The sequence below is a fragment of the Mus caroli genome, chromosome 6 (genome assembly GCF_900094665.2).
Source record: "Mus caroli chromosome 6, CAROLI_EIJ_v1.1, whole genome shotgun sequence".
NCBI lineage: Eukaryota > Metazoa > Chordata > Mammalia > Rodentia > Muridae > Mus > Mus caroli.
In genome coordinates this window covers 137555200-137579977 of record NC_034575.1, presented here as the reverse complement: position 1 = coordinate 137579977, position 24778 = coordinate 137555200, and the positions used below count along the sequence as shown (strand labels likewise).

Here is a 24778-nt window from a genome sequence, read left to right as displayed (position 1 = left end):
AGCTTGGGCAACTGAGGGGACTCTCCAGGAAGAGAGATGGAGGGCCTTTCACCTCAGGTGCATTTATTCCCTGTATGAGTCTTGGACTTCACTTCATACCTCCTGTGATAAGCAACTCAATTTATAAGACATGTTTATTCTCGTTGGGCATCAGATCATAGTTATAGATCATACATATATGAAAATCGGGTCCTTGTGCTCTGAATCTGGTTATCAACTTCTGCCTTGCTTTTGTGATTTCCCAGGTATACGTGCCAGGCCATTGTGTTTCAGTTGTTCTGTCCTGGGAAAGTTCTGGGAAAGGGCTGCTCTGTCAGTATTTAGTATGTGTTTATTGTCGTTTATTTACATGTTTTTCTGATTATGCTTTTCTGAACACAGACAACCTTCCTTGGGTCACTGCTTTCTATGTTACATTCATGTATAAAAGTATACAGAGATTGAAGTAAGATGGTCTGCAGCATTAGACTTCACAGGGCAATGACAGTAGACAAGAGGAGTGATAAAATAGGAGAGTAAGTGAGAGAAAGATAAGGATTCACAAAATAAAATTCTCAAACCTACGTTTTCTGGAATATTTTCTTAACAAAACATCAATTAAAGTTTACAGTTAGGAGGTTTTGCTCACGAATAGGACACCATTTCACCTATTTAGTGGAAAATAAGAACACTCCCTAATGTCTTCCTAGTACAATTTAATAGATTTTTAAAATAAACACTGAAAATAAATTTAGGGAGAATTATTAATGAATATCACAGAAGACAAAAATAGACATCCCACAAACATCAACAGAACTGACTGATGAAACAGCATTCTATCTAGCTCTTACAAATTTGAGACTAAGAAACACAAATGTTCTCTATGCGCACATGGACACACACCCTGTGTGCCCAGAAAAGAATGAATTACAGCTTAGCTCATAACAGAAATTGATTGATTGATTGATTGATTGGTCCTCCAGATGACAGAAAGCTAAGGGGAATCTTCCAGTCTGAACTGCAGCTCACCATTGGTCCTTCAGGGGCCCCAAGGAACTATGGGTCTGGATTTAGATTCTGTCATGAGGATTTAATGTTTATAGCTCACATTCAGACAGGTGCTGATGGATTAAACCTCATGGCTAATCCATTACAGGTTACAGGGTAGCCCTTCTTTCACCCCAACTCTCTTCTGTCTGGTTTTGGCTACATGAAGGGACAACTTATCTCTTTGATAGTTTACTTCTCACCACCATGAGCTGACTGCTGCCATGCCTCCTACCACAGTGGATGGCGGCCCCTCAAACCATGAGCCCCATTACACCCTTCTGCTTTAAGCTGTCCCTTGCTAATTTGCCAGTTACAGTTATAGGAGGATAACTATTTCAGAGGTTGGCATTATTGGGGTCTCAGGCAGAAGCAGACTCAATGAATCTGTGTGGAAACACTTTCCAACCATTCTCTAATATATGTATATTATTATATAATAGCTAATTACATAATATGTAATTATAATATCTAATATATAACACAATATCTAATATGTAAATATAATATCTAATATAGTATATAATATATAAATATATAATATATAAATATATATAAATATATAAATATATAATATATTTAATATATAAATATTAATTAATATATAAATATATATTTAATATATAAATATATATTAATATATAAATATAATATATAATATATGCATGTATATGCATTTGATGTATATGTACACATGTATATGCATGTATATGCATTTGATGTATATGTACACATGCACATACACATGCAGTCATGTACATATGCACCCATGCATGCACATATATGTGTTCACAAAAGCACATACATATACATGTCCATGCACAGAAACACACACATACATACATATATACACACACATACACTCATGTACAAACACACATGCATACACATATAGTGTGCATCCAAACACATGTATATACCTGGATACATGCACAGTACTGTGGTTACAGAGAAAATTTGTTTTGAACAGCCAAATCCTATGAAAGTCTTATGTTCACATATAAAGGAAGGTAGGCTTTAGAACAATATGATAAAAAACAAGCCTCTCAAAAGCATTGATTTAAGAATTGAGAAGGTATCTCCAGGAGCAATGAACTCCTCCACTTGCACATAAGCGTCAGGGTAGTTTGCAGAAGAGCTCTGTAATCCGCAGTCATTTGGACTGGGCTAAATTCCTCCTAACTCTAAGTTAATGAAACCACAAACAGTTATGCAATGCTATCTTTTGTGAGACAAGTTCTGAGTTTTATCTTTGAAGACATTCGATGTATCGCAGACCTCACAGGCTCCAAATCCCAGTACTTCACATAATAAACTTACCTGAGAAGTGTGTTGGTCACCAGAAAACATGGACGGCAAACGTTTCTCCTCCACGTCTTTCTGGAAAAGAGAATAGACATCACCGGAATGAAAGAAAGCTAACCAGGGCGGGCTTTCTTAGTGGTGACAAAGACAAAGGGGACAGAGACAAAGGCAAGCTGCTTTTACCCACTTCCAGGCCTCACAGGAATCTGAAGCAGTGTCTGTTTAATATCGAGTACCTGTTTAAATATGCTGCCTCAAAGTACCTAAACCAGCTTGTGACACTTGGGAGTTTAGGATGCTTTCCTTCCCAGATTTTTCCCTATTATGTTCTTCTCCCTCTGAAGAGATGGATATTTATTTTCTCTGTAGGAGCACTTTGGCTTGACCTGTAGAGCACTGGGCCAGTTGTAAAACGTGAAAGCAACCAACGTATAACGCCATATAAGATACCAAGTTGTGAATGGTTTTATATATATATATATATATATATATATATATATATATATATATAGAGAGAGAGAGAGAGAGAGAGAGAGAGAGAGAGTGCCTTGGATTCCTGGAGGTAGGGGTAACAATAGTTGTTTCCTAGTGAAGGTATAAGCCTTAGCTTCTGAGAAGCAGAGAACAAACATTAGAAATAGTTTGGGCACAGATGACTGTCCTCTGCTGATAAGGGAAGACCTGAGATGAAACCTCTGTGCAGAGGGGACACCCTGCCTTGATTCCAGAATCCTACTTGATGTCAACTCCACATCAGGCATTGGTAACAAGATACTTTGCTACACAAGCCTGAATGCAGACTTAAGGAGGAATTTACCTACTCTGCACAGGAGGGTCACTGTCCCCACCAGAAGTCCCAGTACAAAGTCACCTTGAGGATGTGCTTGGCTCATACAACAAGACCCCTCTAGACTCCAGTGCCAAATGAATGAGCCAATCATAGTGGATCAGACAGAGGAGAGGGAGCGTGGAGAAGGTCCTGTGTACAGATGTCTTCACAGGACTACATCCACCCTACACACTAATAGCCAGCAAAGGAAAGCCAACCACCCTCTGCCCTCAGTAAAACTTACCTGAATCTCTAATATAGTCCTACACATATTGTTTTGCATTCAATAAAAAAAATAAGATTGTCACAGAAACACAAGCCAACACAGCTCATTGTAACTAGGATATAAAGGTTAGTGATGCCAAACTATGAACTGACCATGATATCAGGACTAAACACCAACTCTCCTAAAATATGTGGATAGATTCACCAATAAGCTTAGTAAGGTGCCTAAGAAAGACTCAGGATAAGAATAACAATGAGGAGACTTCTATCATGTGCTATCAACATTTTCAATAAAACATGGGGATTAAATAACTTCCAACCTGATATAAAGAGCTGCTGGAGACATGACTCAGCAGTAAAGAACAGTGGCTGCTCTTCCAGAGGACACACACAGAGGACCTGGGTTTGATTCCCAGCACACACACACACACACACACACACACACACACACACCTACAACTCCAGTTGCAGGAGATCTGAAGTCTTCTCTGGAGTCCAAGGTACAGTAAGTACTCTCACATAATTCATATGCATACGAGAAATATAAAATTAAATTAAATAATAAATAAAATAAGGACAGAACAGGACAGGCTGTCTAGAGCCTGATATGCAAACTTGTGACTAATAGTTTTTTAAAGTGACGTCAACCTTCTTCAATTGAGGAGAGTAAACTATTTTAAATAAATGAGCAACTTATTACGCACTGAAAAAATAAAGAACACTACCGCTCACAGAGGAACTATGGGCAGCTAAGCGTGCTGGTATGGCTCTTTTCCTTCAGCAGTGTAGTCACCAATAAATTGTCTTGCCCCTTTAAGTAACCTTACTCCTGTGCTTATGCAGGCAACCTTGGTTAACCTCATTGGTCTCACACATCTACAAAACAAGCCCGAAACAAAAGAAAAGACATCAAAGACTGCGTGATTTGTTGGAAGAAGAAATTGGGTTAGATGTAAGAAAGAGGGGGGATGAGAGAAGTTGAAAGGGCTCCAAAATAATCAAATTCATTGTATATAAGTATGAAAATGTTAAAGAATTAAAAATGTGAATGATTACCATTTTATACAGAAAAGAGCAATTTGAAATGGGACACAGAATTGCAAGGCAGAAAAATAAATAATCTTAAGAAAACTGAAAAAAAGTATGCAAAGCTGTGGAAGCCTATCTTCAATTAATAAAAACATAACAATTTTTTAACCTGAGATTAAAGCAAAAATTCAAGTCCTGAAGGGGATAGCTCAGTAGTTAGGATACCTACTGCTTTTGTGTAATACCTGAGTTTGGTTCCCAGCACCCACATCAGGTGGCTTACAACATGTTTGCTATAAAATATTGAGGATGATTGTTACATTTATCAAAAAGTACATAAAAATTTGTTAATAAAAATTAAAATTAGCAACAAAACATAATTGCACACACCTCAATTGGACTATATCACACATTGGTGATAAAAGGAGCTAAGTTATATTGTGAAATGTGCATGAACTTATTGGGTAGCTATGCATAAACACCCCCAAATTCATACCCTAGGAAAATTATTGATATTTTCTCCAATTTCTGAAAACAGTATAGGAGATAAACTGATGTCCATTTTTAACCTAATGGAGTACTATTCAACACTTAAAATGAACATAGCCAACACCACATGGAGCAAACATATTTGTGTATATGTGTGTGTGTCTCTGAGTTTCTGTGTGTTTCTGTGTGTCTCTGTGTGTGTGTCTCTGTGTGTGTGTCTATGTGTGTGGTGTGTATGTGTTTGTGTGTGCTTGTGTTTCTGTGTGTGTGTTTGTGTGTGTCTGTGTTTCTGTGTGTGTGTTTGTGTGTGTCTATGTGTATGTCTGTGGTGTGTTTGTGTGTGTCTGTGTTTCTGTGTGTTTGTGTGTATCTGTGTATGCATGTGGTGTGTTTGTGTGTGCCTGTGTTTCTGTGTGTGTGTTTCTGTATGACTGTATCTATGTATGTGTGTGGTGTGTCTGTTTTTCTGTGTTTGTGTTTCTGTGTGTCTGTGTTTGTGTCTCTGTGTGTCTGTATCTGTGTTTGTGTGTTTGTGTCTCTGTGTGTCTCTGTGTGTGTGTCTCTGTGTGTGTCTATGTGTGTATCTGTGTATGTGTGTGGTGTGTTTGTGTGTATCTATGCTTCTGTTTGTGTTTCTGTGTGTCTGTGTTTGTGTCTCTGTGTGTCTGTATCTGTGCTTGTGTGTTTGTGTCTCTCTGTGTGTGTGTCTATGTGTCTGTGTGTCTCTGTGTGTGTATGTGTGTTCCATAGGAAGACTGTGAAGGTCAGAGCACAGAATGTGTTATCTCCTTTCTCTAATTGGGTTGCAAGGACAGGCTTGATGACAGATGCATTTACCGGTGACAGGTGGAGCCATCTTGTGGGCACAAAGGACATGTCTTCTGTGAAATAAAGACAAAATAAAAGGGCCCAGAGTCACAGACACCAGCATTACATGGTCCTTCTCCAGTGTCTGTCATATAACTAGCCTTCATATTGTGTGTACATTACTAACTGTTCGCCCTGTGATACCCAACATACATGAGCCCTAGACAAAGTGCAGACGGTGGGTCCTTCTTTCCAGAAACTTCTCTGGGGCTCTTGCTCTCCCTAGAACCCCAGCTTCTTCGCTGTGGACTCTCTTCCACTCTAAGGACTGCGACTCTAAGGATTTTGTATCTTCAGTCTCAGAGTGAATGTTCTTTACACAATAGTTCTGACTTTCAGGCATTTCAGCCTGGCCTGCATTTCTGCTAATGCAGCCTTCATCCTGAAAATTGTGTCTGATTTCCCCATGACCTCCGATTCTGTGTCCTCAGTTTCTCTCTTTCTGACCTCTCTCTGGTCATCATACCTGGTCATTTTTTTTTCTTATTTTCTTCTTATGAAATTTTTCCTTTCAAAAACCTTTTACTATATCTGATTGTGATTATAAGCTGGGTTGATGGCTTTATTCTGGATTCTCTATAAGGCACCTCCCTCCCCCTGTGATAGCAATGAAAACAAGGTGGCCGTGGTTTTTGTGAGACTGATACCACGTGACTCATGCTCCTGTGATGATGTTCTTCCAATCCCCACCCTGTGTAAAACACATTACACGGGTCATTTTCACTGATCTTTAAAGGTATCATTGTCTTATATTTTATTATCTCTACTGTAGCGATAAGGAATATGAATTAGGAAGGCTAGGTAAAACTCCTCCACAGTAACGGAAGCAGACAGACCTGGATTATAACTCTGCTTAAATTATGTTTGAAATTGGACATTCTGAACATCTACTAGTATTTTTGCTGTTACAAAGAGTGCTTAATTCTAAAAAAAAAAAAACTATAACGTGTTATTACATCCCATACTAGGTCTTCCTGCTTATATTTTGAGTTTTCTTCCTCTCTGGGTGGTTTGTGACTTTAGTCAAGGAGCCTGTCCTTATTTCTCCTGAGCTGTTTAGTGTGAATACAAAAGACACATTATTATTTTGTTTGTTATCGCTATAGCTTCTGGATCATAGGCCAGATGGTGGAAAAACTGGGGTGGAGGGCTCTTCGCCCTTCCTATATCAGGTAGACATTGTGTTGAGCCCAATCACACTTCAGCTTGAGTTGATTTTGAACAATCTCGGCCCATGTGCCATGTATGCAATTAGTGCAGTGGCTCATTAGCTTTGCTTACCTCTAAAGGTCCGGACTGACATTTCAGTGGGAACTCAGCAAGGAAATTGAAGTGTCCCAGTAAGAAGCAATTTTGAATCAGAAGTCAATTCTTTCAGCCAGGGTAAGACCTGATTTTATACTGTGCTGGGATGAATAGGCTCCACTCTGGGAATTACTTATGTAAATGGACCAGTCTCAAGCCAGGTCCTCAGGCTCTCCAGGGAAGGGCACTTACCACCTCTCTATTCAGGGAGCAAAACCTTCAATTTTTTGCATCAAGTAAGCATTCAGTAATTGCTTTTGGAGAACTCTTTTGTTTTTAATTTCTTTCAAATTTTAAGAAATATAGAACACAGAATGTATTCAAAATTATTTTTCAGAAAATTCAAAATTTTCCATGGAGTGGAATTCAGGAGATAAGTGTCCAACAGAAAAGTTTCATATAAGCTATCTGCACTATTAGCCACCCAGGACACAACCCAGGCCATCCAATCTGAAATTAATGAAGTCTAAAATATGTTGAAATAATTACTTCAAGGAACAAACCTAAAGTCAGTTGAACTTATCCACATGACTCAGAAATATTCATGACATTTATCCACCTGAGGATTTGTTACCTTGTTTTCAAATTATGCATAGTAGTCTAAGTTTGTAAGAGATGGTAGAAACATTATTTTTCAAATCAATGCTGTTTGGGACATTGATAAAATGGTATTTGTCAAAGAAGCAGGCGGTCTGACACTGGGATGATGACGCAATGCTGCTTAATTAATTAATGCTGCTGTCAATAAGCAGGTGCAGCATTTTGAACTGACAATATTGTGGTCCACCCACACATTGTTCTGGAAGGTCTGCTTCAAAAGCTCACCTAAGAAGCTTTTTATGAGTCTAACAGGATTGCTCAGGGGTTAAGAACGTGTACGGGTCCAGGGGACCCAAGTTCAGTTCCCAACATGCATTTCAGATGCCTCACAAGCACTTGGAACTGCAGCACTGGAGGGTATGATGCCCTTTTCTGTCTGCTGAGCACATTTGCACTCATGTGCACATACTCAGAGAGACATACACATGTGCACATAACAGTAAGAATTAAATCTAAAAAGAAAATCTCTTTGGTTTGGATTGAGTTCATGTGGAACCACACAGGCACTGTGGTCTATTTATAAATTAATCCAGTTGCAAGCAATGATTGTGTTCTGCTAATGACAACGTGAAGACAGTGTTTCTTTGATGTTTTGCCAATATTTTAGTCACACTGGAAAAATTAACAGTGGCCAATGGTTTCTTTCAAACTGAACATATGGATGTCTTCCTATGTGAGTAATGTGATCAAGTTTCTAAAGTTGAAAAGCCTGAAGTGTTACAGATCTTCAGAGAGTGCTTCAGAAGTCTGAGCACATGTGTATGCATGTGTGTGTGTGTGTAAAGTAGATGTCTACAACACACAAACAGCACTGAGCGATTAAACTAAATGAAATAAACTCTTGAGATTATTAACCCTAGAACCTGCATAGATGTTTGACATCTTAGTCCTAAGAAAGGTTATTATAGGATTGAACAAGTCAAGTGTAAAAGAGCACAACTTATGACATCTCATACACACAGAGAGAGACAGAGAGAGACAGAGAGAGAGAGAGAGAGAGACAGAGAGAGAGACAGAGTGACAGAGAGACAGAGAAAGACAGACAGAGAGAAAGAGAGAGAGAGACAGAGAGAGACAGAGAGAGAGAGACAGAGACAGACAGAGAGACAGAGAGACAGACAGAGAGAGAGACAGAGAGAGAGAGACAGAGAGAGACAGAGAGAGAGACAGAGAGACAGAGAGAGAGAGAGAGAGGGAGAGAGAGAGAGAGACAGAGAGAGACAGAGAAAGAATGAATGAATTCATTGAATTCATGTATGTGCTGTAATGCACCCATGAAAGATGTTGGTCATCTTTCTAAGTTTTTCTGTACTCTACTTTTTATTTTTTTAAAGACAAGTTTTCTTTATTACAATTAGAAAAACTAAGTATTTCCATAAAATACACCGTAGACTTTGGGTTTCTGTCTTGTGGTCACCATTCCTTACAGTATGGTAGTTGAGTCTAGTGGGTGGTCAACTGGACAAATTGGTCTACTAGAGTCACATCCGGTAGGGAAGATCCAGTCCCACATCAGCTGCCTTTCTTTCCTCATGGTGACACAGGAAAGAACCCCTACCATTTGTAGGTCTATCAGACTTGGACCTTTCAGACTCTAGAACTGAAATAGCTATATCTTCATTCTGTCTGTCTGTTTGTGATTTGTTTGCCAATGGAATCACCTGTAGCCCAGGGTGGCCTGGAACTCACTACAAAGTTGAACATGATCTTGAACTTTCAATCTTCTGGCCTTCATATCCTTAGTGTCTCCCTCCTCACTCACCAAATCTCTGTGGTTTATATGAACTACCAAGTCTCAGGAATTCTATTATAGCAACACAAAATAGATTCTAGTAACATGAGGTGGTACGGAATCAAGGATGCACCATATCCAATCACTCTTATCCTGTTGTAAGGACAGACAGAACAGGGTGGAAGAGACTGCTGGGATGCTGCTATGTGCCATGAATTGTTCAGCAACTATCAAAGACAAAGAAGTACACATTGAAGTGATTACTGTCCACATTCTCCAAAAGGGATAAATGCTGTACTCTACTTTTTAGGACAAGGTCACTTATGAAGACAAGGTCACTGTATCAGCTGAATGACCTGGCCAGTGAGCCCCCTGGATCACCTGGACTCTGCTTTCCCAGGCCTGGGGTTATATATATGCTACCATACCCAGTTTTTTACATGTCCACCGGTGATCGAAACTCAGTTCTTTGTATTTGCCATACCAGGTACTTTACCTCCGAGACATCTCCTGAGCCTCGCTTAGGCTACTTCTATAAGAGTTAAAGTACTGTCATTTTCATTCACTCATATCTCATATCTTTACATTTCTGTGTTCAAGACAGGTCCAAGAAAGATAATTGTGGTAGAGAGAGTACTAAACTTCTGGGAGGAAAATGAGGTAGATAATTGTATTGGCATCCCCATATTGGAAATTATTTGTATAGAATTCACATTCATATACAAGTTCAGCATCCACATCAAAACTACAACTTCCACTGAAGCTCATCCCTGCTAGGCACAGTCAGTGGCCTGAGAGCTGCATCTTCTCACAGACCTGTTGATCCCACTGGTTCACGAGAAAAGGAGCCATCACCTGATCAAAGTTAGGCTCTGATTTGTGGGGTTTTGTGTAAGGTGTTCTTTCTGCTGACTTACTTTTGAAATGCCAGCTCTTTGTAAGAGCAGCTCTCAGAAATGATATGCCTAATGGAGACCACAACCGGGAGGCACAGCAGGTGCCTGGACTTTAGTAGCCTTGGATTGAATCCATTATTCTCTCCTGCTGAGCCATCTTCTCCCCTCCTTGTTACTCTCTGGAATTGATCTCTCCATGCAGTCAGCTGCAGCCAGGAAATCTGTGGTTATTTTAGGCTTCCTGAGTCTTTCACCCAATCATGCAAATTTCACATTTCACCCCATCTCCGACCTGCACTATGATGCTGGATTGGGCCCTCACTATCACCTTGAGCTAATAGGATGCCTCTCTAATCACCAGCAGCCAATTCCACTGCTATGAACGATGGCCTCTGCCATCAGCTGATAAATCAAAAAGGCATTAGTTACTTATATAAGATCCAAAGGAATCTACATAACTCTTGCCAGCCTCGAGCCTTGAATCTGATTGAAGTAGTATAAAATTTAATATGGTTTTTAACACACCAGGCAGTTCCTCAGCTCATTGGTTTCTGTCTCTGTTTCTTTTTTCTTTTTCTTTTTTTTTTTTTCTGAATGTTTTCTCTACTTTCCACCTTTCTTTAAGGTTTCCCAGTGCTGACCAGGAAACACATTGTCGTATTGCAACAAACAATGGGAACATGTGATGCTAATTAGTGGTTTGGTTTTTTTTTTTTTTTTTCTTCGTCTTTATGTGGTGTGTGTGTTGTGTGTGTGTTCTGTATGCAAACAGATTTTTGGTAGCATCTACAGCATTTTATTGAATATTTCCCTTATTTATATTCTCATTGCAGGATAGTAATCCCCTTGAAATGTGGACTCTTCTTTATCCATCTCTATTTCTTAAGAAATTTGCAAAGTTTAAGAAAAAGGGGAGATGGTTGATAAATGCTCATTGAACAGACCACGGTTAAGGCTATGGAAGCTAACCTGGAGTTTCAACAGGTGTTCCACGTGGAGGTTGTATTTTTTCATTACTGTGGAGAGGCATTGTCTATGAAGGTAAAAAACAAAAAAAATTGGTTAAATTTGTGTAGAAAATTAATATCACACATTTAGTATGGACATCTATCACAAGTTCCAATATTTTCCATGATTCTCTATTAGGCAGAACATAAGCGGATTTCTTGATATGACTTAAAATTTGTACCTTAAAATTATTTTTAATTTAGTAAACTTTTAGAAACAATTTGGGGAATTCTTGCATCGACTCCCTCCATTCTATCACACTTGATCTCTTACCCTTGAAGACATATTTAAACTAGCAGGCATTTCACAAGCCCACCATTCCCACAAGGTTCATAGATTATGTCAATTCATTGATATAATCTATGAACAATTTATACAATCACATACTGTGACAATTAGTACATACTGTGTGATTGTATTAATTGTCAAGTTGACAGAATATGAAATCACTTTAGAAAAAAAGGCTCCTGGGAATATCTTGATATAGGTTTAGTTGAGATAGAAAAAAATCACTAACTGTGGGTGGGTCCATTCCATGGGAAGGGGGATCCTGGACTGTATAAGATGCAGAGGGTAAGCTGAGCATGAATACATCTCCATACCTCCTTTCCATTTTTACTGTTCATGACACCAGCCACTCAAACTCCCGCGGTTGTGACTTCTTCATAGGGATGAACTGTAATCTTGAACTATGGGCTGAAATAAACCCTTTCTTTCTGTGATGTAGGAGCTGTTGCTGAAAATATCTAGTGAAGTTAGCATCTGGTCTTTCCTTGGTCTCTAGGAGTTGAAGATTAGTCACCATTGACCAGTGTGATAGTGTTAATAGTCAACAGGACACGGTCTGGAGTCATCTAGAACACTCGGATTTGGGGTTAGGTAGGAGACTTGTCGTGGTGTATGCTGATGACAGATAATTTATATTAAGTTAGCCTCTGGCTCTGTCGGTGAGGAAGTATCTGGATTAAGTTAATTGAAGTAGGAAGATCCATCCTGAGCATAGGTGCCATCATCCGTTAGGTTTTGGACATAAACCGTATTCACCTCTTTCTTCTTCCTGAGCTACTTCAAATTTCTGTAGCCTTCACTCTTCCGTCATGATGGATTTTACCTTCAAATTGTGACCCACTGCAAAAGAAACCTTTCCTTTCTTAAGTTGTTTGTGCTGTGGTATTTTATCACAGTAGCTAGAAAACTAGCTAAGGTAGCCAGTTACATGATTGGTCATGTACATATTAGAAAGGCTCCTTGGAAGTCCAAAGGGCCAGTGTTTGGAAAGATTCCAGATGGCTTCCTGGAGGTTAGTGTGCCTGAGAGAGGTGGGGTCTCTGTATCCTTTGACTCATCTCTTCCCTGACCATTGCAATGCCTCAACATGCAAAGTATCAACATGCACCTTTGAGTCTGTGAAACCATCATGAACCTCAGGGGAGGGAGCTAAGGCTTCAGTTTAGAGATGATCACAAACATAAGCTACCTTAGCATCTGAATAATAATGGGTGAGTCTCTGATGGTTTTGGCGTCCTCAATGTATTTTCCTTGTGGCACCATCTCCAGGTAGACCTTGTCAATGTTGAATTGACTATGAGGATACATAGAAGGTGTCTACTACAAAACTAAACTCTTGCTTGTTAGCAGGGAAAAATGTTCACATCTCTTAGGGTCATAGAAACTTCTTTGTTGATGTAAGGCCAGAGGAGAGATAGTTCACTACAAAAACCCAAATGCAATTCATAAGCAGATAATGATAAATGTTAGCATTAAGAAATACTAAATATCCCATCTTAAAAATCATTTGGCAGGTATTTATGATGGATGGGGCTGTCTTAGGCAACAGACCACTGAATTTTTCTTCCCCAAGCTTATTTATTGTTCCAGATTTATCCATGTTTAGTTGGTATGTATATGATTTGAGTAGGGATTCTTGCTGGCTTTGCTGCTCAGAGCACTTTCTAAAACATTATTATCTTTATTTGTCCTGAAAACTCTTGAGCTAAATTTAATAATGAGTTACAGACAAAAACCTACCTGGAAAACCCATTAATACATTTTCCAGTAGCATTCTTCTCATGTGCTACCTCCTTATCTGTTTAACTGTCATTTTAAGACAAAATACATAAATTCTATACAAGCCAGTAGAGTGGTAGTAAAAGAAAAGAGCATTTGTATGCAAAATATGTTCTTAATGTTAAAAAGACCTCCAAGAACACATCTGTTCTTTCACTTTGCTTGCAAATATTATTATATCCATCTAATAGAAAAGAAAAATAATTGGAGATGTTGATGGTCAATCATTTTTCTCAACTTGTAAAAAATAGATAAGCCATAGAAGGCAGAGACCCAAAGATAAGCTTCTGTTGTTATTCTAGACATCAAGGGCTTGATAGCCTTGTTTTGTTGAGAAGGGATTTTGGTATGTAGTCCAGAATGGCTTTACACTTGCAGTCTTCCTGACCTTCCACTCTCCTCTTTTGAGGGTGTGGACCCCTGGGGTCATAGTGCTTGGCCTTGTAGTCTGTGAAGACAGGGAGGCAAACACTGTCTCGCAGAAAGCTAAGGCCTACAGTTGTTATGAAGTTGTATGGAACCAGTGCCAGGTAACACTGAGGAGACTTGGGTTGGAAACTGAAGTGTTAATTTGTTGATCTGGCTTTGGTCATGTCTGCAGTACTGTGTATATATCATTTTTGTTTTAACTTTGCTGTTTTAGTTTCTATAATGTTGCAGGATATCTGATCACACTGAAAAATGTTGAGACTCTGTAATTTACTGGGGGAAAAAAACCCATGAAGAACAACTATATGAACCAACCAGATCCTCCAGAGCTCTGAAGGACCAAACCACCAACCAAAGAGTACACATGGAGAGACCCATGGCTCCAGCCACATATGTAGCAGAGGATGGGCTTGTTGGACATCAATGGGATTGCTATCTAATATTATGAGTGAATGCCAGTAAAAATGTTGTGCATTGATAATTTTTTTGTTAAATATCTAAGACCTACTGAAAAAGAATAAATATAATATTTAAATTCTCCAAAAAACCCACCTATTTTTTTTTTTTTTTAGTTGTGGTGTAACTCAGCCTTAGCACACACCTTTAGTCCTTCTGACATGCTCTTAGAACACACTTTTAATCCCAAACAAAGAAAGTAGAGTTAACTTGTAGAAGGAAGCACCCATGTTCAAAAGTGATGTCTAAGTGAGTGGCAGACAAAGTGACGAATCAGAGAAAGATTTGACAGAACCAGCTATGCTCAACTCTCACAATCAAGAGAAAAGAGAAGCTACTTAAGGGAACAGCACAGAGAGAAAAGGAGAGGAGGCAGATTTACTGGATCAGTTGTACAGAGACAGGTTGCAGAGAGAGAACAAGCTAGACACCAGTGAAGACAGAACAAGCCAGAGAATGAGGATGAGCCAGGAGATTAGGACAAATTGTCACTTAGAATGAAGCCAAGCAGAGAAATTCAGTAAAAGCTCAGAGAAGCCAGATTGAATCAGTCAGCTTGGAGAGGAGTTTGAGTCAGAACAGCTGGGTTGAACCAGCCAGCCAGAATTCAGAAAAAAACTAGGAAGGAGTAAGCATATTCAGCAGCCAGTCTCAAGGCTGTAAACTTTCTAGGCCGAGATTGGATTGTATGGAGGCTAGAAGACACCAGGGTTAGGACTAGGTTAGCAGATGGAGGCAGTAAGCCTCTGAGACAACAATTGCATCAGCAAGTGCAAGATATAATAATGTATATAATAAAGGAGGAAGAGTATTGGCGTGTGGCATCTTATCCAGCTTTCCTGGATCGTTGCCCATGACCCTCAGGATAGAGTATAAAGGTGCAGGAGTTTATTCTGAACATAGGCTATCCCTGTTAGATGTTCTCTTACTCTAGGAAGACTTTTGCTTTGCCCTGACTTAATCCAATGGACACCTATGCACAGCCAAGGCCACCAGACAGATAAGGGCAAGTGGTAGCATGTATGAGACAAGAACAGGAGAATGTGGTTTTGGGACTATTTTCTCACATCCTCTGCTCCTCCATTCCTTGTCCCAAGAACTAGGCACAAGTCACAATACTCTGACAGGCAAGTTGGGAACCGTACTTCCTCGCCCAGGAACTTCCTTGTTAGGAATATGTTATTAATGTGTTAGGTTTTCTATCTCTCTATCTTACTTCTGGTTTCACTCTTTGGTATTTGTTTCTCCATGACCTGTGGGTAGTTTTGTTTTGTAAAAATGAAGCTATGGCCTTAGTTAATATCCCCAGTAACCTATATGTGGTTCTTGTAACTATGCATGAAGAAAAATCTTGGATTGGATGATGTTGGAAGTCCTTTTCAGTCCTAGCCATATGTGATGATGCAGAATGAGTCTGGGTGGCATGGGAGCCGTTCTGGGCAAAGTCAACACAGAAGCTGTGCTTCAACATGAAGATGCAGCCTTTGGAGGTTCCACTGTATGCGGGTTCAGCATTCACACTAACAGTATCTTAGGAGCCTGGGGTCAGTTATCTAACCTCTCAGAGCCTTGGTTTCCATGATTCTGAAGCAGGTAAGATGGGTCGGTCATCACAGACTTGAGAAGAGACCAAAGTGAGAAAATGCATGTAAAATATGCAATGGCTTCACAGAGTGATGTGTTACTAATATGCCACAAACCAATTTAACTAACCTTATAGCAGGCTTTGCTTTAGAGACTTATGGCACTCCCACCCTAACACAAACACATCTGACTTTCACTTCTCTCACCCCAGGTTCTTCCTGGTTTGTTTGTTTGTCTTTCTCATAACAGTTTAATTCCAGGAAAAGCCAACCTACCATCCTGATGCCTTCTGATGCATCTATTCTGATCGACACAGGCACACATTTAGGTGTGAGGATCAATTACGAGGTGCCCATTTCCTATCATTTGGGTTTCTGAATTTGAATTCACACTCCTCTGTTTATGACATATGAATTATATCAGGGAGGTCCAGAAGGAATCTTAAACAGGAGACAGTGACTTCCTAGGTGTGGGGATTGGGTTTTCACAAAGAGCCGAGTTACCTGAATACCCAGATTCACAAAATGAATAAGAAAAAAAAAAAGGAAAGAAATTCTTTGGAGTGTAATAACCAGCAGCAGAGATATTTCAAAATGAATGTCATATTATTCTGTAAGGTGCTAGCAACTCCTCAAGTACAGCTGAGTAGCTGTGAAGAATAGATAATTATTAACAGAGTTTGCCAAGGGGACTTACGTAGTAAAGTCCTGTAGCTGAAATGGTGCCGGTGAAGGGACAGTATTTACAATTGACTGAAAAGATATTGCGATCTGAGGATGCAGGGAGAAAAGTATCTTGGGACAGAAATAGGACAGCTTACCTGGATATTTTCCAAATATGTGTAAATTCTAGAAGTTGGTTCAGATGAAACGGACTGTGGTCATCTTCACTCTGCAGACAGACAGCAGCATATATTAATATTTATAGACTGAGTGGGAATGAGGAGCGGATGAAAATAGGTCTGGAGCTTCCTGCTGTCACGTCACTCAGCTCTTTTGATAACCTCAATTCATCATTTTTTATACTTTGTTTTAAATAACTCCCACTACTTAATCACATGAGCCCTCCTTCCAAGTGAGCAGGAAGCTGAGCCTTGGATGAGGATAAACCCAGAGGATCCTGGGAAAACATCGGGCTCCCACCAAGGTTAAACAGAATTTCTCCCCAGAAGGAGGAAGGCAGGTTTTTGACTCCAGTTTTCCTGCCTTCTTCCTCTCTATGCCCTTTTCCCTCTCCCTACTTCTCCTCAGACCTTCTCCCCTCTTTCTCATGCCTCTTCTTCCTCTTCTTCTTCTTTTTCTTCTTCTTCTTCCTCCTCCTCCTCCTCCTCCTCCTCCTCCTTCTTTGCACGCCAAGCTAGCCATGGCAGCACAGCACTTAACTTGCCAGATGATTGACAGAAGACACCTAAGTATTCTTTTTTACAGTGTTCTGCTGCTGAAGTGTCACTGTAACAGACTCATTTTATGCAAGTAATAAATTATAGCTATTGGTAGCTATAGATTCTAGGAGTTAATTGGCGATTTATTTTTCTTCCAATTGACAGGAAGCATCTATCTTAAAACATTAGTTTTACGGCCCCTATACAGAGGCTCGCAAAGCACACACTCGATCTCTCTCCCTCTCTCTCTGTCTCTCTGTCTCTCTCTCTGTCTCTCTTTCCCCCCGCCCCCCTCTCTCTCTCTCTCTCACACACACACACACAGACCTTGATCCCGTGGCCTCATGCCCAATAAGCATTGCATGCAAGTCTTATGCACAAGTGCTCACAGTGGTGTCTCCTTCATCCTAATGGCATCGACCACCAGGGCAGCACGTTTTGTTGTGGAAACCTGTTTCTTACAGCCTGGGTGACCCGTGCCTATTTTTAAAACTGCCTGTGCTCCTGACAGAAAACGTCAGAAGAAAGTCCTAAATGTGGCAACAGTGAATTAATTTTTACGTTGTCTACTTTGGTGAGTAGGCTAAAAGGAAGCAAGGAGACACAGAAAGAGTGAGAGCGGGCGGCCTTCTGCAACAATAGCTTGAAAGGACGCAGTTAGAAGCTGCAGAAATGTTAAGGAGATAGGGGTTTGCATTAGAGTCACCTGAGACAGAAATAGTGGTGCTGGTATTTTCCTCTTTGAAACAGAGAAAGATAAAGTTTATATTAAATTTGGTAAAAAACGAGTAATTACAAAGTTGTTTAAAAGAGAAGAGACAGTTGAATTTGTCGCCCTCGTGTGGTCTATGATGTCATTACAATGAAGGGTAAACTAATCTCTTGCACAGGTTTTGCAAGAATGTTTACTGGAAAAGAGGCAGAAGATTAGGTGTGTGTGTGTGTGTGTGTGTGTGTGTGTGTGTGTGAGAGATAGATAGATAGATAGATAGATAGATAGATAGATAGATAGATAGATAGATAGATAGATAGATAGATAGATAGATAGAGAGAGAGAGAGAGAATAAATGTTTTAAGACATATATTAGAAAACGAATGTAGTTAAGTAGGTGTAACATGTAGAACTTCAATGGCCACAGAAGTTAAATCAAAGCAAACATGTAGACAACTTTCATTTACTGAAGAACAAAGTCTAAAATACAGCATTTTCATGACTCCATATTAAACACTCAGAATTACTGTAAAAGTGCTTCACTAGTTTCCAGTATATTTTTGGGAGGAGGAAATTGGTCTTTTATTCCTAATGTCATTTATCAGGGACACTTATCTCAAATATGTATTTATTTCACACGTAGTTTTGTTTGCATGCATGCATGAATGTGCATCACGTGTGTGCAATGGCTAAAGCTAGTGGAGCAAGCTAGATACAGTGGAAGCAGAATCGAGGGAGATTGTAGTTGCTGTGTGAGCGCCTGTAGCTGGAATGGAGATCTCTGAAAGAGCAGACAGTGCCCCTGATCACTGAGCCATCTCTCTGGACCCTAGAAATACTTTTTAAAGTATCTAGAAAAGATAGAGAAAACCCTAAGTTGCCGTGAAATTCATTGCATACTTCACAAGGTAGTTTAATTTAGTTTCTCTAAAGCTGACATGGTATTAAGGAAAACAAATGAATTTTTTTCTCATGTAAAATCCATGACTGAGACAGTTCTGGGTGTGCCATCCCATGATATTAGAATTTGAGATAATGAGGCAAGGAGGATTGTGAGTTGGAAGTTAGCTTGTGCTCCATAGTAAGATTTTTGTCTTGAAAAAACTGGATTACTGTAGTTGTTCTGTGAATATCCTAGGCACTAGAAGGAAATCTTATTTCTGTGATTAGCTTATACAATTTTGGCAGTACTTTTGATCACATTTGAAAGAAATTTAAAGAGAATTGAAATATTAAAAGAGAGGTATTCAGGTTTTTACATCATTTTTTGTTGAGGTGGGAACATTACAATTATTGAAATCCAAGTTGATTTTTAAAGACCATTAGGTTACTTTCTGAACAACTGCAGCATTGGAGATAATTTGAGCTTCCTGAAACACTAAGGTAATTTCTCAAAGGCCACAAGTACCATAAATTTAATCAGGTGATAATAATGACGATATTTCTGGTAGAATGCAGAAAGCTAACTAAATTTACAATCTTCCCAGAAGGACAATATATTGCTCATAAATGTTTACAATTGAAATTCCGAAAATCAAAGAGGACTCAGTATTACTTTAAAAGCAGAATGAAGAAAGGACACACTGTTTGTGAAGACTATAAAAATAAAGGCCAGTTATTTTAAGTATAGGGATTTAAATGACAAAGAAGTACAAGCTGACACGTTGGTTGTATCAAATTAATCAGTATCCCACATGTGTCCAAGAAAGAAAACTGCAAAACTTAGCTTTCCATTGATGTGATGAAATATCATGACATAAAGCAGCCTGGGGAGGAAAGGGTGTATTTGGCTTATGGGTTACATCACCAAGGGAGGGCAAGACAGGAACTTAAGGCAGAAACCAAGAGGCAGGAAGCGAAGCCCACACCACAGAGGAATGCAGATGCCTGGCTTGCTACTTTCTATGCACAGCCCAGGCTCACTTTTCCATGGATGCTCCTTCCCATGATGGGCTGTGATCCTCCACATCAACTAAGGGTCAAGAAAATGCCTCCCAGACAGAGCTCCAAGCCAGTCTCATGGAAGACTCCATCAGCTGAGGTTCCCTTTTCCCAGCTGACTCTAGATTATGTCAAGCAGAGAGCTGAGGCTGACTATGACAGTAGCTGGGTTAGTTTGAATAAAAATGGCCCCCATAGGCACCTATATTTGAATTCATGGTCACCAGTTGGTGGAACTGTTTGGGAAGGATGAGGAGGTGTGGTCCTTATTGAAGGAGTTGTCATTTCAAGGGCTTGAGCTTTGATGTTCCAAAATCCCACACTGTTCTCCGTTAGCACCCTCTCTGCCTTCTGATTATGTGTCATGTGTAAGCTTCTAACTACTACACAAGCACCATGCTTGGCTGCCTTGCTACTCCCATGTTCCCTCCCATGCTGGCCCCCATGAGATTCCTTCAGGCATTGAGATTCCTCAGTTCAATGCTTTCTTTTATAATTTGCCTTCATCATGTTTGTTTTGTCAAGGCAATAGAAAAGTAAAGAATACAATAACTATCATTTTATTTCATTGATCACTTATAGGATTTGCCACTGAAAATATAATTTATGGGTACTGAAACAACAACAAAAGTTGTGACATGTCGAAATGGTTGATATTATGATAAATGATATGGTTGCTGTGGTTTAGATCCTGAGTGTTTCTCGAATCCCCAGGTTGGGACTACTTGGGGTAGAGTGGAGCCTTTAAGATGTAGGAGGTAGTTGAAGTCATTAGATCACTGGAGTCCTGGTCTTGATGGGATTGCCAGACCACAGGCTTGCTCATACCATACCATTTTGGTTTTAATGAATCAGATCGTGAGTGTGCCGTTTCTTAGCTGTTTACTCTTAATTTTTAAAAAATGTCATGTCTTCTTTGAAAAATAATACTGGATGTGTCTAGGTTTGGAGAGAGAGACATACTGACTGAATGTTCTTCTCTTCCTCCTTCTGTGTGACGGTTCTATACTGGGAATCGGGGCAGTTGACTCCCCTCTATGCCATCCTTCATGAAATGGATACCTTGTCCACTCTCTTCTATTCATGAGCATGGGGCCCTCTTAATACAAGCGACACAGACAGGATACTCATTGGAAGAGTGAAGGATCCACCAGTAGCTTTGTCATTAAGCATGTTACCTGTTTTTATGTTCCTAACCTTCATTTATTTTTATTATTAAGACAGGGTCTCACCGTATATCTTGGGTGAACTAGAACTCAATACTTAGGGCAGGCTGGTCTCCAACTCACAGAGCTCCATCTGTCATTATTATTTAATCAACACCACCACTGCCAGGAATTGAAATGTCACTTCTTCTCTTGTGTTGCCTGTGCCCTGGACTAGTTGCTGCCTGACACTACCTGCCCTCGGGGGGTTGGAGGTGAGGTGGTGCAGAGTCAAAGACACAGACTCCTGGAGCAGATGAGAAACGATGCAGCAAGTTCCCTGAACACCGCTGCAAGCTCCTCTAACTGCCTCTGCATGTGGCCCGTTAGTATGAAGAAAGCATCTCTTCTAAACAGCAGTTCTTGATTCGCTGGCATTGTTTGCACCAGCAATCCTTGGTCTCTCTGGCAGTCCTCAATTAGGTCCTCCAGTAGGAGGTGCTTTTGCGGCTGCCTGGCCCCTGGTGCTTACATAGAGGGGGCCCTGCCATCCCTGCTACACTCTTGGCCCATCTTTCAGAGATGATATAGAAATCTGTGACGTTTGCTACCTGAAGGAAAGTTTTGAGAGTAATGCTACGGCGGGACATTTAAAAGAGCCACGGATGCAATGATTCCAACCTCGGACAGAAACTGGGAACTTATAGTTACAGTTGCATGCTGTGCACTTGGCTCTGCTATGTGCTTCTGTCCACACACAATGATAACTGCACCAGGGTCCATTAATTATGGGGTGAGTTCAGTCACTGGCCTGCCTTTGCTTCCCTTTTACCAGCTGTGAGACTGCAAACCGTTTTATTGATCTCTTCAGTGTTTGGCACTTCAGGTTACCGATGATAGGAAGATAACAGCATTTATCACCTGTTCCTGTTCCACTTCATCTATTTAGTCATTTAAAGAACAGTAGTCCATATGAGTAACCTGATGTATACGGAATGTGGTTCCTTATTGAATCTCTATGGTGTCCCACCCAGGCTTTGTGCAGGGTAGAGATAGCTGCAGAAATCAAAATAGTTACTGGAAATACACATTATCCTTCTTGGCTTCTTTGTCATTGTGATGAATGTCTGACCAAAAACTTGTGGAGGAAAGATTTTGTTCCATCTTAAATCTTATAGTCCACAATGGACAGAAACCAAGGCAGGAATCTGGAGGCAGGAACCAGTATCAGGTCATGGAAGAACACTGCGTATTGGCTCTGTCTCTGTGGCATGCTTTCTTATGTAACTCCAGAAAACCTGCTTAGGGGTGACATCACCCTCAGTGGACTGGGACCTAGATCATCAGTCATCACTCAAAATAATGGGCCACAGATAATACTCCCATTGCAGCCCCCTCTTCCTAAGTGACTTTCATCTGAAATCACAGACAAGGAATGAAAATGTTGACCAGTTATCCTTTTAGCTCAAATCCAAACTGAGCTGGTGTGTAAATCGAAGCCTTTCTCCTATGTAAGTTGGCGGCATAGTGTAAAGTTTTTGAAGTCTCACGTCTCGAGCTACATGTAAGCTTGCGCCAGCTCTGTGTCTGAAATCTGAGGGAATTACAATGGAATGTTGTTTCTGTTAGCATGTGATTAACAGAATTGTGAATATTAAATATTTTATGTAAAGTGTTTCAGATAAAAACACATGCTTTGTGCATATATGCCAGTGTATGAGAATTATATGCATTTAAGTTAGACATTTGAGTAAAGGTTTATAGCTTTTAACTAGTGTGTGCGTGTGTGTGTGAGTGTGTGTATGTGTGTGTGTGTATGTGTGTGTATGTGTGTGTGAGTGTGTGTATGTGTGTGTGTGTATGTGTGTGAATGTGTGTGTGTGTGTGTGTGTGTGTGTGTGTGTGTAATTATGTACAGGTATGTGCTCAGGAATGCTGGTGCTTGTGGAGGCCAGGAGATGTCACTGGGTCTTCTGAAGCTGGAGTTATGGGTGGTTGTATATAGAGTCTGAGGATTGAACTTGGGGCCTCTGCAACAGCAACAAAAGTTCCCAACCACTGAGCCATCTCTCCAGCCTCTAAGTACTTTAATTTATGTGAACCACAGCACTAGTGACTTGTGAACTATAACAGTCAAAAAAATTTGTTTTATCAACATGCAAATTAGAGCCACACATCTCTTCTTCCTTCCCCATGTCCCTGTGTGGCAATAAAATATTATGATTTTTAGCTTTTTCAGCAACATGGAGGGAAATTTGAAGAAACATAAGCTCATTAGTGGTGAGGTATCAGTTGGACTCTGTGATATTACTCTGCCTAGATTCTAGATACACAGCCAGCCCCAGACCTGTCAACAATGCTTGAGCTGAGGACAGATCCGGGAGAGATTTCTAAACAGCTCTCTTTTGGCCTCATTATGTTATATTCCACATTGATAGATTGCAAACTTATGTGCCACCTACTTTTTTTATGATGAAACACCTCATACTCTCTCTCTCTCTCTCTCTCTATATATATATATATATATATATATATATATATATATATATATATATATGTGTGTGTATATATATATGTGTGTGTGTGTGTGTGTGTATCTCACATGTGAGAAATCTGTTATCTGATGGAAATGACAGAGCACTGGGATTTTTTGCTTAAAGCAGGTAATTGGAAGGCTCTGTAGATGAAACCTGACAAAATATCAAAGTTCACGCAAACTGTGCAATTTGGGTTGGGACTATTTCAAGACATCACGCAGGGAATAAAATTCACATCTAGCAGCATGAAATTGTATCATTAAGGCACACTCATCCCTTTCTCGGCAGATTAGTATATGCAGTTATGAATATTAATCTAACCAGATTTAAGCAACGCTGACAGGGACATAAATAGTCTTCTAACGGGACAAGAATGGTGTTATTTTTCTGCCCTAAGCGGCAGCTCAGCTCTCATTTACATTTGTGTTTCTTTCAGTTTCTATGTGTGCATATGGGAGTGTGTGCATGTGATGGCCTCAATAGGTCTCTCAAAAACTACTTTCTTAAGAAACTAAGTGGCGGGGAGCCATTTTGGTTCCGAGACTTCGCCGAACTTAGGAACTTAGTCTGCACAGGTGAGAGTGTGCACCACAGAAGCTGACAGCTTCTGGGACAGGCGGGAGCCACAGAGCTACTGAGGCAGCGCCCTTTTCAGGCCCCAGACATCCAGCCACATTCCTGGCCAGAGGACAGGTGTCCACCCAGCCCGGGAGGCTTTTGCCTCTAGATTGGTGGGAGCCATCTTGGTTCTGGGACTCCACCGAAAATAGTCTGCACAGGTGAAAGTGTGCACCTGCCAAAGCAACACAGCTTCTGGGAAAGGTCCTGTTTTGGGCCTTCATCTTCGGCCAGGAGGAGGTCCAAACTCCAGATATCTGTGCACCTTCCCCATAAGAGGAGAGCTTGCCAGCAGAGATTGCTCTGACCACTGAAACTCAGAGGAGAGAGCTAGTCTCCCATGTCTGCTGATAGAGGGTAACAGAATCACTAGAAGAACGATCTCTAAACGGAGACAACTATAACAACTAACTCCAGAGATTACCAGGTGGCGAAAGGTAAACGTAAGAATCTTACTAACAGAAACCAAGACCACTCACCATCATCAGAACCCAGCACTCCCACTTTGCCCAGTCCAGGGCACCCCAACACACCCGAAAAGCTAGACCTGGATTTAAAAGCATATCTCACGATGATGGTAGAGGACATCAAGAAGGA

The 24778-nt window shown here is 40.3% G+C and overlaps 1 protein-coding gene across 4 annotated transcripts in view; it reads right to left on the bottom strand.

Moving 5' to 3' along the window:
• The window catches only part of Pik3c2g (phosphatidylinositol-4-phosphate 3-kinase catalytic subunit type 2 gamma), a 332394-nt gene that overhangs the window by 244474 nt on the left and 63142 nt on the right, over positions 1-24778 (bottom strand). For all 4 annotated transcript variants that reach the window (XM_029478871.1, XM_021164809.2, XM_029478870.1 and 1 more), the window contains 3 exons: positions 16668-16738; positions 11273-11336; positions 2347-2406 (listed from right to left, as the gene is read on the bottom strand). In XM_029478871.1, coding sequence (XP_029334731.1) covers positions 2347-2406; positions 11273-11336; positions 16668-16738 — 195 coding nt within the window. The remainder of the gene's footprint in view (positions 1-2346; positions 2407-11272; positions 11337-16667; positions 16739-24778) is intronic.